General features: G+C 42.5%; 1 protein-coding gene across 1 annotated transcript in view; it reads right to left on the bottom strand.

Annotated features, from left to right (window-relative positions):
• Nucleotides 1–17933, bottom strand: part of hpgd (15-hydroxyprostaglandin dehydrogenase) — a 74504-nt gene that overhangs the window by 40724 nt on the left and 15847 nt on the right. The window contains exon 4 of the mRNA XM_063049480.1: nucleotides 12817–12913. Coding sequence (XP_062905550.1) covers nucleotides 12817–12913 — 97 coding nt within the window. The remainder of the gene's footprint in view (nucleotides 1–12816; nucleotides 12914–17933) is intronic.

Here is a 17933-nt window from a genome sequence, read left to right as displayed (position 1 = left end):
GGCTCACCGACCTATTCTTTCCTGGATTAATCTTAGACAAGTATTATTTCCCTTTTACAAAGACAGTGGACTCTGGTAAATTGGGACACATTGGGACCAGCATCTTTTGTTCCAACTAAGAGGCTGCCCCAACTGTTTCATGGAAACAGTTAATAAGGTATATAAAAAACAAACTAAGTAACATGTTATGTATTCAAATGAAATACAGAATACATTAGAACACCATCAATACTAATACACTATTATAAAACTGTTTATTAGTTCCTAACAACACACATCAAATTTGCTGGTGAACACAGCAAGGCCAGGCAGCATCTCTAGGAAGAGGTACAGTCGACGTTTCGGGCCGAGACCCTTCGTCAGGACTAACTGAAAGAAGAGCTAGTAAGAGATTTGAAAGTGGGAGGGGGAGGGGGAGATCCAAAATGATAGGAGAAGACAGGAGGGGGAGGGATGGAGCCAAGAGCTGGACAGGTGATTGGCAAAGGGGATATGAGAGGATCATGGGACAGGAGGCCCAGGGAGAAGGAAAAGTGGGAGGGGGGGAAAACCCAGAGGATGGGCAAGGGGTATAGTCAGAGGGACAGAGGGAGAAAAAGGAGAGAGAGAGAGAGAAAGAATGTGTGTATATAAATAACGGATGGGGTACAAGGGGGAGGTGGGGCATTAGTCGAAGTTAGAGAAGTCAATGTTCATGCCATCAGGTTGGAGGCTACCCAGACGGAATATAAGGCGTTGTTCCTCCAACCTGAGTGTGGCTTCATCTTTACAGTAGAGGAGGCCGTGGTCTCCCCCTCCCCCTCCCACTTTCAAATCTCTTACTAGCTCTTCCTTCCATTCGTCCTGACGAAGGGTCTCGGCCCGAAACGTCGACTGTACCTCTTCCTAGAGATGCTGCCTGGCCTGCTGCGTTCACCAGCAAATTTGATGTGTGTTGCCTGAATTTCCAGGATTTGCAGAACTCCTCGTGTTATTAGATCCTAATACTATCGACAGAGTAATTCATCTGTGTTGTAAATGAAGATAATTGGCACACACACTTATAACTGCCTTCATGCAATGCTGTTGATAATTGCAGCCTCCAAATATTCATTTTATTAGTGACATTCAAGATGGTTGTCAATATCTTCAAATTTTCCATAGTTCCTAACTTGTTCAAGTAGTGAAATCATTTCACTTTCATTCCAGGCCATTTCTGGCATCTACAAGCATAAATGCTAGAAACCATAGTGAATCAATCAGTTTTGAATTGTCTTACTGCGTATTTCTCACCAACTATCAGTGACAAAAATCACTGCTTTTTTTTAAGGCAAACACACGCAACTGATGCTAGTTTAGAACCTGTTCGCCAACAGTCTCCTGTCCCAATTAAGCACTTGGTGTCCCAAGTGATGGGGATCCTGGTTATTTTCCCCAATCAGTTTTTGTTTCTTGAGAGTTGTCCCAGATAAACAGGACTCCTGATTAACTGATAACCCAATTAACAGGAATCCACTGTATATACTGCCTTTCTTCAGTCCTACAATTATTTCCTGAATGATTTGCTATCAGTTTTGAAGTTGAGTTCTAACAGTTTTCCTGCTGTGCCTACCATTTGGTTAGAGTTCAGTCTGCAGCAAGAATTAACAGAATGCTTGAGCTTTGGCCAGGTTCAGCACATTAATTAAATCGCAAGCAAGGCATGCCAGCAGGATGTTCAGTAGGTCCAAAACCAGAGTCATAGTGTCCTAGTACATTACAGCACAGAAACAGGCCCTTTGGCACATCTAGTCTGTGTCAGACTGGTAATCTTCCTAGTCCCATTGACCATAGCTCTCCATACCCTCCCATTCTTGTACCTATCCAAATTTCTCTTGAATGCTAAAATTGAACCCTCATCCACCACTTGTACTGGCAGCTTCACTGAGTGAAGTTTCCTCTCATATTCCCCTTAAACATTGCACCTTTCACCTTTAACCCATGACCTCTAGTTCTAGTCTCACCCAACTTCAGTGGAAAAAAAGCCTGCTTGCATTTACCCTATCTATACCCCTCATAATTTTGTATACTAACTAGTCTTAACTAAATTCTACAGAAGTACTGTTAACATGGTCTTGTATGGCAATTCGAAGCTGCAGAGACTGGTGAACGCTGCCAAATACATTGTGGGCACATCAGCAGTATCTGCAAGAGGTGCTGCCTAAACATCTATCATCAAAGATCCCTGGTATCCTGGCCATGCCATCTTAATACAACAGCTGCCGGGCAGGATGCACAGAAATTTTCACAGTCCCACACCACCAGGTTCAAGAACAAGGATTCAGTTCTTGAACAAGCCTGTGCAACCCTAATCACCACCTCAACAGAGCAACACTATGACCATTTGGTACAACAATGGACACTGTTCAAATTGCATACTTTCTGGTATACCTTTGATATAATTTACGTTTCATTTATGTTTATAATGTGAATATTTTTATTTGGAGATACAGTGTGGAACAGACCCTTCCGGCCCAACAAGCTGCACCAACCAGCAACTCACCTATTTAACACTGGCCTAATCGCAGCACAATTTACAACAGCCAATTAAACTACTAACCCCTCATCTTTGGACTGTGGGAGGGAGCTGGAAAACCTGGAGGTCACTCACACGGTCATGGAGAGAATGAACAAACTCCCTACAGACAGCACTGGAAATGAACTTTGAACTCTGATGTCGCAGGTGGTGAAAGCCTCACCCTAACTGACACGTTACCATGGCACCCCATGTTGTCACAATCTCCAGCAGGTCTTCCCATAAAATGACACATCCTCCCACTTAAGAGTTGTAATGCGGTGAGAAGCCTTTTTCTGGCATAATATTTAAAAAAGACAAAACTATTTTCCTTTCCATCAGCAGAAACTGAAATTTCTCTGTAAATGTTTCAACAGTGGTAATGAGTATAGCGATGGAAATTCTTCATCGTACAGTACTGTGCAAAACCCTTAGGCACACACAAGACCATAAGGCAAAGGAGCAGAATTAGGCCATTCAGCCCATTGAGTCTGCTCCGCCATTCCATCATAACTGATCCCAGATCCCACGCAACCCCACACACCCGTCTTCTCGTTATATCCTTTGATGCCCTGACCGATCAAGAAACGATCAACTTCCACCTTAAGTATACCCACGGACTTGGCCTCCGCTGCAGTCTGTGGTAGAGCATTCCACAGTTTCACTACTCTCTGGCTATATATAGCTAGGGTGCCTAAGACTTTGGCACAGTGCTGTATTTTTCAACATGGAGCGGAGAGCAAGACTGTAAATCTGGCAGGAGCACAGAATGTTGGGAATGGTGATGGTGTAGCACTGCAAGAGGGGAGTGCCAAGGGAAGGGGGAGGCACGGTTGCAGGCACACTGAACCTGAGACAGTAGGCAAGATAATTTGATTTCCAAACAATTGGTTTATTGATCATTAAAGAATGGCTCTCTGGTACTTCCTGCTCCCTCCCTTCTCCCTTCCCTTTTTCCCAACTGTGATTCCCCTCTCCCTGCTCCCTTCACAATAGAGACCCATATCAGATTCAGGTTTACCATCACTCACATGTCCTGAAGTTAGCTTTTTTTTGCAGCAGTAATATGTAATACATAAAGTTACTACAGTACTGTGCAAAAGTCTTTGGATCCCTAGATATATATATATATACACCTAAGACTTTGGCAAGTACTGTGTCTCAGCGTGAGTGATGATAATAAACGAATTACCAATTCTCGCACAGGTTTGAAAACAGCTGTCTTTCCTTGTACTCGCAAATTACTGACAAGGCAGATCCAAGTGCAAAGTGTCAAACACTACCTCTCTGTGAACTTCTGCCACTTTGTCTTCATGTAAAGGATTCTTCTATTTGTTGTTTCTAGGATGGAAAACAAATAAAACATCCCCAAAGCTTGCAGCTCAGCAACTGTGGCTAGAAGTTTGTTTTTCCAGGATTTCGATCTCTTCCAAGTGGAGATGCCTTCAGGCACGTAAACGAGACGTTTATAGAAGAAAACACACTCAGTGGCCACTTGATTAGGTACCTGCTTATTAATGTAAATATTTAATCAGCCAGTCGCATGGCAGCATCTCAGTACCTAAAAGCACGCAGACATGGTCAAGAGTTTCATTTGTTGAGGTCAACCACCAGAATAGGGAAGAAATGACTTTGAATGTGAAATGATTGTTGGTACCAAATGGAGTGGTTAGTATCTCAGAAACTGCTGATCTCCCAGGATTTTCACACACAACAGTCTGTAGAGTTTACAGAGTGGTGCGAGAAACAAAAAAACCTCCAGTGAGCGGAAATTCTATTGGCATAAAGGCATTGTTTATGAGAGGTCAGAGGAGAATGGCCAGACTGATTCAAGCTGACGGGAAGGTGACAGTAACTCAAATAACCTTGTGCTACAGCGCTGTGCAGAAGAGCATCTCTGCATGTGCAAAATGTTGAACCTTGAAATCAAAGGGCTAAAGCAGTGGAGGACCATGACATACACGCAGTGGATGCCTTATGTGGTACAGGAGGTCAGTGCTATAAACCTGATGCTGATTTTGATTCAGATCTTTCACAAAAGTAAAAATGAACTTTTCAAACCTAGACTCTCGTGGAGCTAGCAGGAACCAGGGCCACTCTTCCTGTCTTCACAGGTCACTGGTACTTGAAGACTGAATGTTCAGTCGACAGGAGATTGCACTAGAGAAGGCGCACTGGAGATCTATGAGGATGTTACTTGGGCTGCTGAATTTTACTTTTGTGAATAGATTGGGCTGCTTTCTTCGGAACAAGGCTGACTGGACATTTCACAGTGTTAAAAAAATGAGAGGTCCAAACAGGGTGAACAAGAAAGTTATGTTTATCATGACAAACGCAATCTTTAAGCACAGGCGTACTTGATTGACTGATAAGAAGAGAGTTACAGAAAAAATATTTCACATAGTGAACTCAGCTGATTATATTTAGCCTGTACTGAGTGAATCCTTGAATGGTCATGACTTGAGTTGAGATGAACAAAACATTGGAAATGAAAGTTATATAAATAATTTCATTTATGGTTACATAATCTCTTTCAGTGTAGTAGATTTCAACACAATGATTATCTATAGTTCTTTGGTAACATGATCAAATATCTGGACATCTTCTCCAAACATAGATTCATCATCCTTCATCATAGATTAACTCAGTCTTCGCCAAGGCAAAAACAACTAGTCTTCAGGTTGAAGTATGGTAAGTTTTAAATGAAGGAACAAGCAAATGTTGAAAACACCTACAAATATTTAAAAAAACTAATACTTAATTATTTTTAAAAAGACTACTTCTTCCTAGACAGTCCCTAGGGATGAAGGATGGCCTAGTTGCGATGCAGTTATAAGAGTTCCGAGGCGTCCAAGGAGACCGATACAGAAATAGTAGACTTTTTCATAGATGGGGCAAGAGGTGCTTCACAAGCTGGATGCGTCTCTGGTTTATGAGAAGGTCTGCTCCCTCTGCTGCTTATTGAGGGTTTCTGTGCATTCCTGAAGAATGATCTCAAGAGTCTTCAGGACCATTGAGCCAAAGCAACTCACCTTCCGTTTGGGAATGCAAGGAATTCTACCGCACTCCTTAGTTCCCTACTGCTTACCATGCAAGTCCTACCATGGTTTGTCCTCCCCAGGTGCAACCCCTCACACTTGTCTCTATTAAAATTCCACCTGCCATTTTTGAGCTGGTCCAGATCACTCTGCAACCTTTGATAGTCGTACTCACTGTCCATTATGCTACCAACCAATAAATTTCTGTCAACAATTTTTGCAACTGTTGGAATGACAGTGGCGTAGTATTTAGAGACCACAGGCTGATTTCAGTCTTTAGCTCTCCCTGAACCAGTTTTGGATAGAAACCCAGAAATTGGATTGAGACAGATCCTAATGATTAAATTGATAACTGTTGCTGCATTTTTTAAAACATAAAAGTTATACGATATATATACTCTGCTTTCAAAATGTTAGAGGGCAGCAAGTACCTGGAATGAGCTGCCAGAGTAATTGGTCAAGGTCGATACAATTGCAACATTTATGAGACTTTTGGATAGATACATAGAAGGGAGAGTCTTGGAAGGTTAATGGTCAAACATGGGTAATTTGGACTACTAGGGAGGATGTTGTGGTCGGCGTGGAAGAGGTCTCTTTCTGTGCTGTATTACGCTATGACTATGAATTATAAACTCAGCCACCTCCATCACGGGCACTAGCCTCCCCACCATCAAGGACATCTTCAACAAGCGATGCCTCAAAACCCACTATCCATCGTTAGGGACCCCTACCATCCAGGATATACCCTCTTCTCATTATTATCAACAGAGAGAAGGTACAGAAGCCTGAAGACATACACTCATAGTCTTAGGAACAGCTTCTTCCCTTCTGCCATCAGATTTCTGAACAGACAATGAACACAAGAACACATGACTTACAGAATTTATATTTCTTACTTCAATTTATAGTCTATTTTATGTATTGCACTGTACTACTGCACAAAACAAATTTCATGACATAGATCAGTGATAATAAACATGATTCTGACTCTAGCTGTGTTTAATTTATCCTCATGGTCACCTTGGTTTAACTGTCAGAAGCGTCCTGGAACTCACACTCCCTGCAGCTCAACAAGCTATTTAGACTCCTATCTAGTTCTGACAAAGGGTTTTGACCCAAAACGTTTCCACAGAGGCAACCTAACCTACTTAGTGTTTCCAGCATTCTTTCATTTCAGAATTCCAGCATATGTAATTTTAATGCCCACAAGTCAGTGGGAATATTGTATTTCTTCGAAGAAGCTTTTCAGCTCCCCTGTTATAGGAAAGATGTTACCAAGCTATAAAGAGTACAAAAAAAATTTACAAGATTGTTCAAAGTATCTTTATTATTGAAGTACATATATGTCACCAGTTACAACACTGGGATTCATTTTCTTACAGACATTCAGAGAAACAGAATGGAATCATTGAAAAACCACACGCAACAAAGACAAGCAATCAATGTACAAAAGATAATAAAATGTACACATACGAACCGGAAAAAGAAAGAAAATAATAATGATAAATAAATAAACAATAAATATTGAGAGCAACACACACAAAATGCTGGGGCAACTCAGCAGGTTAGGAAATAAATAATCATTTATTCTTTTCCATAGATGCTGCCTGGCCTGCCAAATTCCTCCAGCATTTTGTGTGTGTTGCTTTGGATTTCCAGCATCTGTAGAATTTCTTGTGTTAATAAATATCGAGATCATGAGTTGAAGAGCCCTTGAAGGTATATCCATACATTGTGTGATCAGTTTTGAGGTGAGTGATGTTGAGAGAAGTTATCCCCCTCAGGTTCAAGGTTCGAAGACCTGGGTTATAGGGAGAGGTTAGGCAGGCAAGAAGAAAATTGGCTGGGACACTGTTAGTCATTTTCTAGTGCCCTGATATGCGGTCCAGGGTTCAGAAACTAATGTGGCTGTTCGGCTCTACACTAGTTTTGTGCCAAGGTTGAGATTTTCAAGTTCAAGATAACACCACCTGCCTGAGCTGGTGATGCCTCCCTCCCAGATGTGTTGAACAACTTCTACACTCATTTTGAGGTGGAAAATGACGTGGCAGTGTGGAAGACCACCCCTCCTCCAAATGACCAGGTGCTGTGTCTTACCATGGCTGAGGTGAGGAGAACCCTTTGCAGGGTCAACCCACAGAAGGCTGCTGGACCAGACAATATTCCTGGCAGAGAGCTTAGAGGATGCACAGACCAGCTAGCAGAGATTCTCACTGACATCTTCAACATCTTCCTGAGCAGCGCCGTCATTCCTACGTGCTTCAAGGCCGCCACCATCGTCCCCGTGCTGAAGAAGTCTTCAGTGTCCTGCCTCAACGACTACCGTCCCGTGGCACTCACATCCATCATCATGAGGTGTTTCGAGAGGCTTGTCACGAGGCACATCAAGACCCTGCTGCCCCCCTCACTGGACCCCCTGCAGCTCGCGTACCATCCCAACTGTTCAACAGACGACACCATTGCCATCACCCTCCATCTGGCCTTAACCCACCTGGACAAAAAAGACACGTACGTTCGAATGCTGTTCATAGACTTCAGTTCAGCATTCAACACAATCATTTCTCAGAAACTGATTGGAAAGCTGAGCCTACTGGGCCTGGACACCTCCCTCTGCAACTGGATCCTAGACTTCCTGACTGGGAGACCTCAGTCAGTCCGGATTGGAAGCAGCATCTCCAACACCATCACACTGAGCACAGGGGTGCCCCCCAGGGCTGTGTGCTCAGTCCACTGCTGTTCACTCTGCTGACTCACGACTGTGCTGCAACACACAGCTCCAACCACATCATCAAGTTTGCCGATGACAGGACCGTGGTGGGTCTCATCAGCAAGAACGATGAGTCAGCATACATTGAGGAGGTGCAGCGGCTAACGGACTGGTGCAGAGCCAACAACCTGTCTCTGAATGTAAACAAAACAAAAGAGATGGTTGTTGACTTCAGGAGGACACAGAGCGACCACTCTCCGCTGAACATTGACGACTCCTCCGTAGAGATTGTTAAGAGCACCAGATTTCTTGGTGTTCATCTGGTGGAGAATCTCACCTGGTCCCTCAACACTAGCTCCATAGCAAAGAAAGCCCAGCAGCGTCTCTACTTTCTGCAAAGGCTGAGAGAAGTCCATCTCCCACCCCCCATCCTCACCACATTCTACAGAGGTTGTATTGAGAGCATCCTGAGCAGCTGCATCACTGCCTGGTTCGGAAATTGCACCATCTTGGATCGCAAGACACTGCAGTGGATAGTGAGGTCAGGTGAGAAGATCATCGAGGTCTCTCTTCCCGCCATTAGAGACATTTACACCACACACTGCATCCACAAAGCAAACAGCATTAAGAAAGACCCCACACACCCCTCATACAAACTCTTCTCCCTTCTGCCATCTGGTAAAAGGCACCGAAGCATTCGAGCTGTCACGACCAGACTATGTAAGTTTCTTCCCCCAAGCCATCAGACTCCTCGATACCCAGAGCCTGGACTGACACCAACCTACTGCCCTCTACTGTGCCTATTGTCTTGTTTATTATTTATTGTAATGCCTGCACTGTTTTGTGCACTTTATACAGCCCTGAGTAGGCCTGCTGTCTAGTGTAGTTTTGTGTTGTTTTACGTAGTTCAGTGTAGTTTTTGTATTGTTTCATGTAACACCATGATCCTGAAAAACGTTGTCTCGTTTTTACTGTGTACTGTACCAGTAGTTATGGTCGAAATGACAATAAAAAAATGACTTGACTTGACAAAGTAAATTCATTACCATATGCAACCCTGAGATTCATTTTCTTGCCAGCATACTCATCACCAGACATCTTTTTCCTCAGTCAAGGCTACATTGAAGGTGAAAATTAAACAGAAACACAAGGGATTCTGCAGATGTTGGAAATCAAAGGTAGCATATACAAAATGCTGGTGGAACTCAGCAATGTCAGGCAGCACCTATGGAAATGAATAAACATTTGACAGGTTGGGCCGAGACCCTTCATCAGACCTGAAAAAGGGTCTCGGCCCAAAACGTCAAATGCTTATTCATTTCTATAGATGCTGCCTGACCTGCTGAGTTCCTCCAGCATTTTGTATGAGTGGCTTTGGACTTCCAACTTCTGCAGATTTTCTCGTCCTTGTCTGTAAAATATGACCTATTATCACAAAACACCATCTTTCAGGTGATACAGTGATAAGGCTGATGAAATAACTGAAGTTTACAGTTGCCTCTCAGCACCAGAATCCCAGCTGCTCTCTCTGCTGAGCTTGAATGTTCCCCGTCATCTCAGGTCTCCTCCCACATCTCAGAACTGTGACAGTGAGAGTAGTTACGTTAATTGGCCACTGTAAGCTGCCTCTGGAGTGTGACGTGTGCATTAGAACATAGAACAAGTACAGCACAAGAACTACCCCCTTGGCCCAATTTAACACCTAACTAAACACTTCTGTCTGCACAATGTCCATAACACTTCCATTCTCTGCACATTCATGTGCCTAAAAGACTCATGCATGTCTCTATTTTATCTGCTTCCACTACCACCTCTGACAGTCCATTCTGGGCAACCACCACAGTGTTGATCGTGAACACAGCCCAGCACATCACACAAACCAATCTTCCGTCCTTGGACTCACTTTACATGGCACGCTGTCGGAGCAGTGCTGCCAGGATAATCAAGGACACGATCCACCCAGCCAATACACTTTTCATCCCTCTTCCCTCCGGGAGAAGGCTCAGGAGCTTGAAGACTCGTATGGCCAGATTTGGAAACAGCTTCTTTCCAACTGTGATAAGACTGCTGAATGGATCCTGACCCGGATCTGGGCCGTACCCTCCAAATATCCGGACCTGCCTCTTGGTTTTTTTGCACTACCTTACTTTCCCTTTTCTATTTTCTATTTATGATTTATAATTTAAATTTTTAATATTTACTTTCGATTTGTACTCCAGGGAGCGCAAAGCGCGGAATCAAATATCACTGTGATGATGTATGCTCTAGTATCAATTGTTTGGAGACAATAAAGTATGAAGTAAAGTATAAAGTATGAAAGTAAAAAAAAAACTACCCAGCATGTCTCTCTTACCTTAAATGCATTCCCTCCAGTATTAACCATTTTCACTCTGGAAGAAAAGTATTGTCTATCTACTCTACATATGTCTCTCTTAATCTTTATAAACTTCTATCAGATTTCTATATCTGCCACTCCAGAGAAAACTTTACAGGGCCTGTTTCTAGTCCAGACAAGAGTGAGAGAAATAAGGAAATATTGACAAACAAGAGAAAGTCTGCAGATACTGGAAATCCAAGCAACACACACAAAATGCTGGAGGAACTCAGCAGGCCAGGCAGCATCTACGGAAAAAAATACAGTCGATGTTTCAGGCCGAAACCCTTCAGCAGGACCCACTGAGATACTTTTACTCCAAACAATGCACTGACTTGACTGTGTTATCACAACACAGTAGTGTAGCAGTTAGTGCAACGCTTTTCAGCATTGGGGTTCAATTTCTGCCACTGTCAGTAAGGAGTTTGTACACTCTCCGCAAGACCGCGTGGGTTTCCTCCAGGTGCTCTGGTTTCCGCCCACATTCATAATATGATCATCAGCCATCTCTAAGACTGCTCGGAATGAAGCTGGTGTTCGATCCCTTGCTGCATTATGAACCTTCCTGAGCTGTCAGGTCATCTGGGGTGGGCCTGCTTACTGTCCCCAGGGTCAGAACTAAACACGGTGAAGCAGCTTTTAGTTACTATGCTCCACATATCTGGAATAATCTTCCAGAGGATCTGAAGTCTGCCCCAACTTTAAGCTCTTTTAAATCGCGGCTTACAACTTTTTCACTGTACCTTTTAATTAGAATCTCCTACACTATAACTTTCAGTTCCTTATTTTTATGTGTGATTTGATTCTCTTTATGTTGTCTGAAATTTGATGTTTGATTTTTATATCTTGTTTTGTGGAAAGCACTTTGAACTGTCCTGTGTTTGAAAAGTGCTATACAAATAAACTTGCTTTGCCTTCAAGGCTTCGTTGATTGGAAAAAAGGAACTCACAATACGTCCAGTATGTAACAAAACTAACAGAAGAGAGTTATTTCATCTCAAGACTGAGGTCCACAGAAAAAAGCTCTCTCATAGTCAGAGTACTCCAGCACAGGGACAGACACTTTGTCCCATCTGCCAAACTGTTAATACTGCCTAGCCCCATTGTCCCCCACCTGGGCTGTGGCCCTCCATATCCCTCCCATCCATGTACTGTACTTATCCAAATCTCTCTTAGATGTTGAGATGGAACATGTCTCCACAACTTTCACTGGCAGTTCATTCCACACTCGCATTATCCTCTGAGTGAAGAAATTCCCCCTCAGTTTCCCTTTAAATATTACGCCATATGATTCACCCATGGCCTCTTGTCCGAGTCTAACCCATCCTACATAATTAACTTTGTAGACCTCTGACAAATCTCCATTCATTCTCCAGCGCTCCAAGGAATAAAGTCTTAACCCATTCGACCTTTCCCTTTAACACATGTCCTCAGCTCCCATCAACAACCTTGTAAATTTTCTCTATATTTGTTCAATCTTACATTTCATGTAGGTAGGTGATCAGAATTGCACACAATGCTCCAAATTCAGCCTCACCAACATCTTATACAACATCAACATAACAGCCCAGCTCCTGTGATCAATACTTCGATTTATGAAGGACAATGTGCCAAAAGCTCTCTTCATGACCCCATCATCTGAATGTTATTGGAAGTAAAAACAAAGAAGAACATACTTAATGATGAAAACCAAGACAAAGGAAGGTTACAACTGTTACTTTTAATTCCAGGGTCCCTTATCACCCTCAAGGAATTTGTCCTGTTGCAGAGGGAAAATAACAGAATCTGAACCAGATGGAAGGCACGTTTGGAAACCCTGAGAGAACTGTTGACTCGAATCCATTACTCAATGCTCTTGAGGGAGAATCTCTTGATGACATACCACAACTCCCACCAGGCTCTTGAGAAAGTATGTTGCAACTGAAGAGCAAGGTTTGAGGTGGGACAGCCGACTAAAGTTTACAAGTTCCAAGGAAGAGGCTTCAAAAGCTTCTTCAAATGTAATAGTGAAGAAAATCAAGAGGAATTAAAAAAATACAAATACTTCTCAATTATAGAGAGTAGAAACCATCCAAGTAGGAGAAAAGCCTTCTTTTCAAAGTTCACAGTGGCTTTCACTGTATATATTTTATTATAACTAAAAGAATCATAAATATTTTCTCACCTGCTAAAGAGGCTATGTTCACTATAATTCCTCCTTTCCCACCATTCTGTTTGTTCATGTAGTCCAAAGCTAGGTACGTTCCTCGGATCACAGACGTCTGGCATTTAAAAAAAGAAGCATATTTTCAATCAAGCAGTCTTTTTAAAAAATTAAGTTGCTCTCCAATAAACTGGGTTAGTGAAATACAGCACACACACAAAATGCTGGAGGCCAGGCAACATCTATAGAAAAGAGAAAACAGTTGATGTTTTCTCTGAGGCCCTTCATCAGGACTGGAAAGAAAGAGAAGTGCAAGGCAGCAGGTGATAGGTCAATCCAGGAGAGGGGGAGGGATGGAGTAAAAAGCTGGGAAGTCGATTGATGAAAGAGCTAAAGGAGAGGACAGAAGGCTACGGAAGAAAGGGAAGGAGGAGGAGCATCAAAGGGAGGCGATGGGCAGATAAGGAGATAAGGTGAGAGAGGGAAACAGGAATGGAGAATGGTGAAGGGGTGGGGGGTTATAACTGGAAATTCAAACAATCAGTGTACATGCCATCAAGGTTGGAGGCTACCTGAGTGGGGCCTCATCGCGGTAGTAGAGAAAATAGAGAAGAAATGTGTTTAATTTTGTCTCCTAGTGTTGATCATAGCCTATTTGCCAAAAGTAGATTTGGATTATTGTGTGAAATGTCAGTGTGGTTTTTCTTCCTATTTCTCTGTAACAAGCACATGCTAATCTTACTGGAAGAAAGACATCTGGATTTCACGTTTGCTTGCCTCATTTCCAGTCATACAGTCTCACCCATAGTGCTGAACTCTCTATGGAATTGAGTCTAAGTGAAGAGCCTCAGACCTTCAGTTGGGTTGTTTGGTCTGGTCTGCTAAATAATGGGAGGGACATGTACATCTACTTAAAGATAAATATTAGTTTTATTTGTTGCATGTACTTGCAAAGAGTGAAATGTGTTGTTTGTGTCGGTGAATGACCAACACAGTCCAAAGATGTGCTGGGGGCAGCCCGCAAGTGTTGAAGGGTAATAACTATTCGTGAACCTGGAGGCTCTCTTACCTCCTTCCCAACGGCAGCAGGGAGAAGAGAGCATGACCTGGTTGGCGGGGGTTCTTGATGATGGATTTCTTATTTCACTACTCCTTGTAGATGTGCCCAAAATCGTGGGCAGGGTTTTTCCTTTGACGGACTGGGCTGAATTCACTACTTCGTGTCGGCTTTTCCGTGCATGGGTGGTGGTGTGTCCCTACCAGACATGGACGAAGATATTTCTGAAAAAATTCCCATGTGAGGGATTTGTTTTAAACTTGTTATTAAACTTAAAGCTGACATGAACTGGAATGCAATGTCTACAGTGTGGGAACGTACGGGTGAAGGAGACTTCACTGCAACTTTCCAAAAGGTTCTGAGGAAAGAATCGGGGGCACAAACTAAATTGGTGGAATGAACCAATGCAGACACAATGAAGATTTCTTTGTATTAACATGATTAAGTAATTATACCCAATGTGAATTCCCAATTTTGAAAAATACAGCTAGGGAACTGCAAAGTTACTTGTATTAGCTTTCAAATATTTTGGATCACAACCAAGATTTCCTCCCATACTAGTCAGCTTACTTTGTGAGGCTGCTTTGTATAAACAGTTGATTTGCTTATTTTTCCATTTAATTAAATGAATTGGTTTGTAACATCAAATCTTGCTATATTTATTAATACCACTGAGTCAATAAATGCAGAATCGCACAGCACTTCACAGGCCCTTCAACCCATGGTATTCTGCCAACTTTTCAACTACTCTGAAATCAATCTAACCATTCCCTCCCACAAAGACCTCCATTTTTCTTTCATCCATGTGCAGATTGAAGATTGCCTTAAATATTTCTAATGTATTTGCTGCTGGCAGCACATTCCATGTACCAACCACTCTCAGTACAAAAAAGTACATCTGATATCACCCATCCCCCCCACACCTATTCTTTCCAATCACCTTAAAATTATGCCTGTACATATCAGCCAGTTCCACCCTGGGAAAAAGTCTTTGGCTACACCACTTATCATCTTGTACTCCTCTATCAACTCACCTCTCATCCTCCTTCACTACAAAGAGAAAATCCCTTGCGCATTCAACCCAAGACATGCACTCTAATCCAAGCAGTATCCTGGTAAATCTCCTCTGCACCCATTCTAATGAGAGTTTTATAAAATTATCTCAGGGCTCTCAAACTCAATCCCCTGGCTAACAAAAGCCAACTCTCCATCCGCCACTTCTTAACCCAGCTCCACATGCTATCAATGTCCCGCTGAAACCTACAACAACCTTCTACACTACGAGTTCAAGATGGATAAGATTGACAGTATTTTTTCCCTCAACACAATAGAGTACTTAATTTCACAGTAAAATAAAGAGGATACAAAAAGCAGAATAATTTCTCCAGAGATAAAAATACGTATGTACAACAAACATATCTCAATCACTTATTGTTTGAGTGGGGTTGGGTTGGAGAGTGACAGAGGGATGGTGCAGATTGCTTCAGAAAGTCAAGCAGAAGTATGTTTGTTTTCTGACAAAGAGACAGTTACCAGAACTCAAAAAAAATATCAAAAAGCTACCTCTTGGGAATGAAATCAGTCTTTTCTTGAAGGCCAGATTTCAGTGCAGGTCAAAGTTCAAAACAAATTTACTGTCAAAGTACATGAAGATCACCATATACCATACTACCCTTAGATTTATTTCCTTGTGGGCATTCACAGTAGAACAAAGAAATACAATAAAGTCAATGAAAAAGCTGCAAAGATTGACAAACAACGTTCAAAAGACAAACAGTGCAAATACAAATACGTAAATAGACAGAAAGACAAACAAACAAATAAGACAAAAAAAATGAGTGTAGACTTGTTGAATGTGAGTCCATAAGTTCTGGAATCAGTCCAGTGTTGAGATAAGTGAGGTTACCATGCTGGTTCAAGAGCCTGAAGGTTGAAGGGTGGCATAATTGGGATTCAGAGAGGTAATAAAAGGGTACAGCAACAGGCAATTCACTCCTCCCAGTAGTTCTGTTCCACTCATCCCATCTAAATGTATCCGCATAATTCTCTATTCTGCTTCACCTTTACTGTGCAAGGGTCTGAGACACACATACATGGTCAGGGTGTCTAAGACTTTTGAAAAAGCACTGTGTTTATCAACATGGAGCGGAGAGCGAGTTTGTAAATCTGGAGCGAGCAAAAAATGTTGGGAGAGGCAAGAGTAGAGCGTCGTAGGAGGCGTGGGACAGGTGGCAGATAGGGAGTGCCAGAGGTGAGGGTGGTGTGTTTGCAGACACGTCCAGCCCAGAGACGTCAGGTGAGGTCATTTGATTCAGAATGTCTCTCTGGTGCTTCCCACTCCCTCCCCTCTCCTTTCCTCTTTTCCCAACCATTGGTTCTCCTCTCCCTGCCCTCCTTCCCACTCTCAGTCCACAACAGAGACCCATATCAGAATCAGGTCTATCACCACTCACACGTCATGAAATTGTTTTTTTTGCATTAGCAGTACAGTGCAATACATAAAGTTACTACAGTACTGTGCAAAAGTCCTCGGTATTGTAGCTACATACATATGTGCCTAAGACTTTCGCACAGTGCTGTATGTCCAGCCTTCTCACAGATGTATATATATACTGCTCATACCAAGCACTCCTCTGTGGGGAGTCCCATATTCTCAGTAATTCTTGGGTAAATAGACCAAATTCCCAACTGGACATACTTATAATGGTATCAAGTTACACTCTTTCTGATAAGTGGAAGCATTACCATAGCATCCACTCTATCAAAACTGTTCATGACCTTAGATTCTGTAGTAGACTATACCTCACCCTGAGAGGAAAGAGACAGTCCGGCAGTATAACAGACTCCAAATGTACCGAGAACCATGGCTCTATCAGCCATCAAACAGGAATTACAAATGCAATATCTGGTGTTTGAAGAAAGCTACCACAGTCTATATCCATTTCAGAGAAAACCATTCAGTGAATTTATGAATCTATTCTTACTATAACCAAGAAGGAACACAAGAGATTTTGAAGGTGCTTGAAACCTTGTGGAAAACACACAAAATGCTGGAGGAACTCAGCCAGCATCTATGGAGGTGAATAAGGAGTCGATATTTTGGGCTGAGTTCAAAGTCCATTTATTATCAAAGTATATATACCGTATACAACCTTGAGATTTGTCTCCTTGCAGGCAGTCACAAAACAAAGAAACACAATGGAATCCATGATAAAACGACACACAACAAAGACTGTCAAACACCAAATGTGCGAAAAAATCGTGCAAACAATAAAAGTAAGCAAACAAATAAGACACAGAACAAGAACTGCAGAGTCCCCAAAAGTAGGTCCACAGCCAAGGAATCAGTTCAGGGTTGCTGCTGGTCCAGGAACCTGACGGCTGCAGGCCACAAACATGGAGACAGTTTAGCATTGAGGCAAGTAGAGCCTCACAGGAATATAAATTGAACCCCAGTTCATCCTTCGCCCTCGGTTTTGATGCCTTGATCTTTTTAATCTGGCTCAGTGATTAGATTGAGTAAATATCAGTTCAATTTTCACTCTCTCTGGTCTGGGCCTTGCCATTTCGATCCAGCCCAAAGAGTCGATCAGGCCTCAAGTCCACTCTGGCAATAGCACCCAAGGCTGTACCGGCAATTCCTGAGAGCCCAGTTCTCTGAATCCTCCAGGATAACTCAAAACAATGTCAGGTTGTTCAGCCAGGTCAAAAGCATAATTCCAAAAAGGAAATTACATGCTGCGGGATTACAGTCCCAAAAATTTATTTAATAGAATAAAGGTGTTTTATTTGCTGCTCGCAACATGTCGCTGTCTCACCAACTCCATCTCAGCACTGTCTGCCTATACCCCTCCATAGAGGCTGCCTGATTTGCTGGGTATTTAGTGTGTGTTGCATGACAAAGGTGGCAAACATTTAGTCCATTTGCTCAAGACCAGCTCCCGACCCTATTAGTCCCATTAACCCTCTCCAGTGGCCCTGCAGCGTATTTTTTCATAGTCACAGTCATAGTCATACTTTATTGATCCTGGGGGAAATTGGTTTTCGTTACAGTTGCACCATAATTAATTAAATAGTAATA

The sequence above is a fragment of the Mobula hypostoma genome, chromosome 5 (assembly GCF_963921235.1).
Source record: "Mobula hypostoma chromosome 5, sMobHyp1.1, whole genome shotgun sequence".
NCBI lineage: Eukaryota > Metazoa > Chordata > Chondrichthyes > Myliobatiformes > Myliobatidae > Mobula > Mobula hypostoma.
This window is presented reverse-complemented; position numbering and strand designations above follow the sequence as displayed.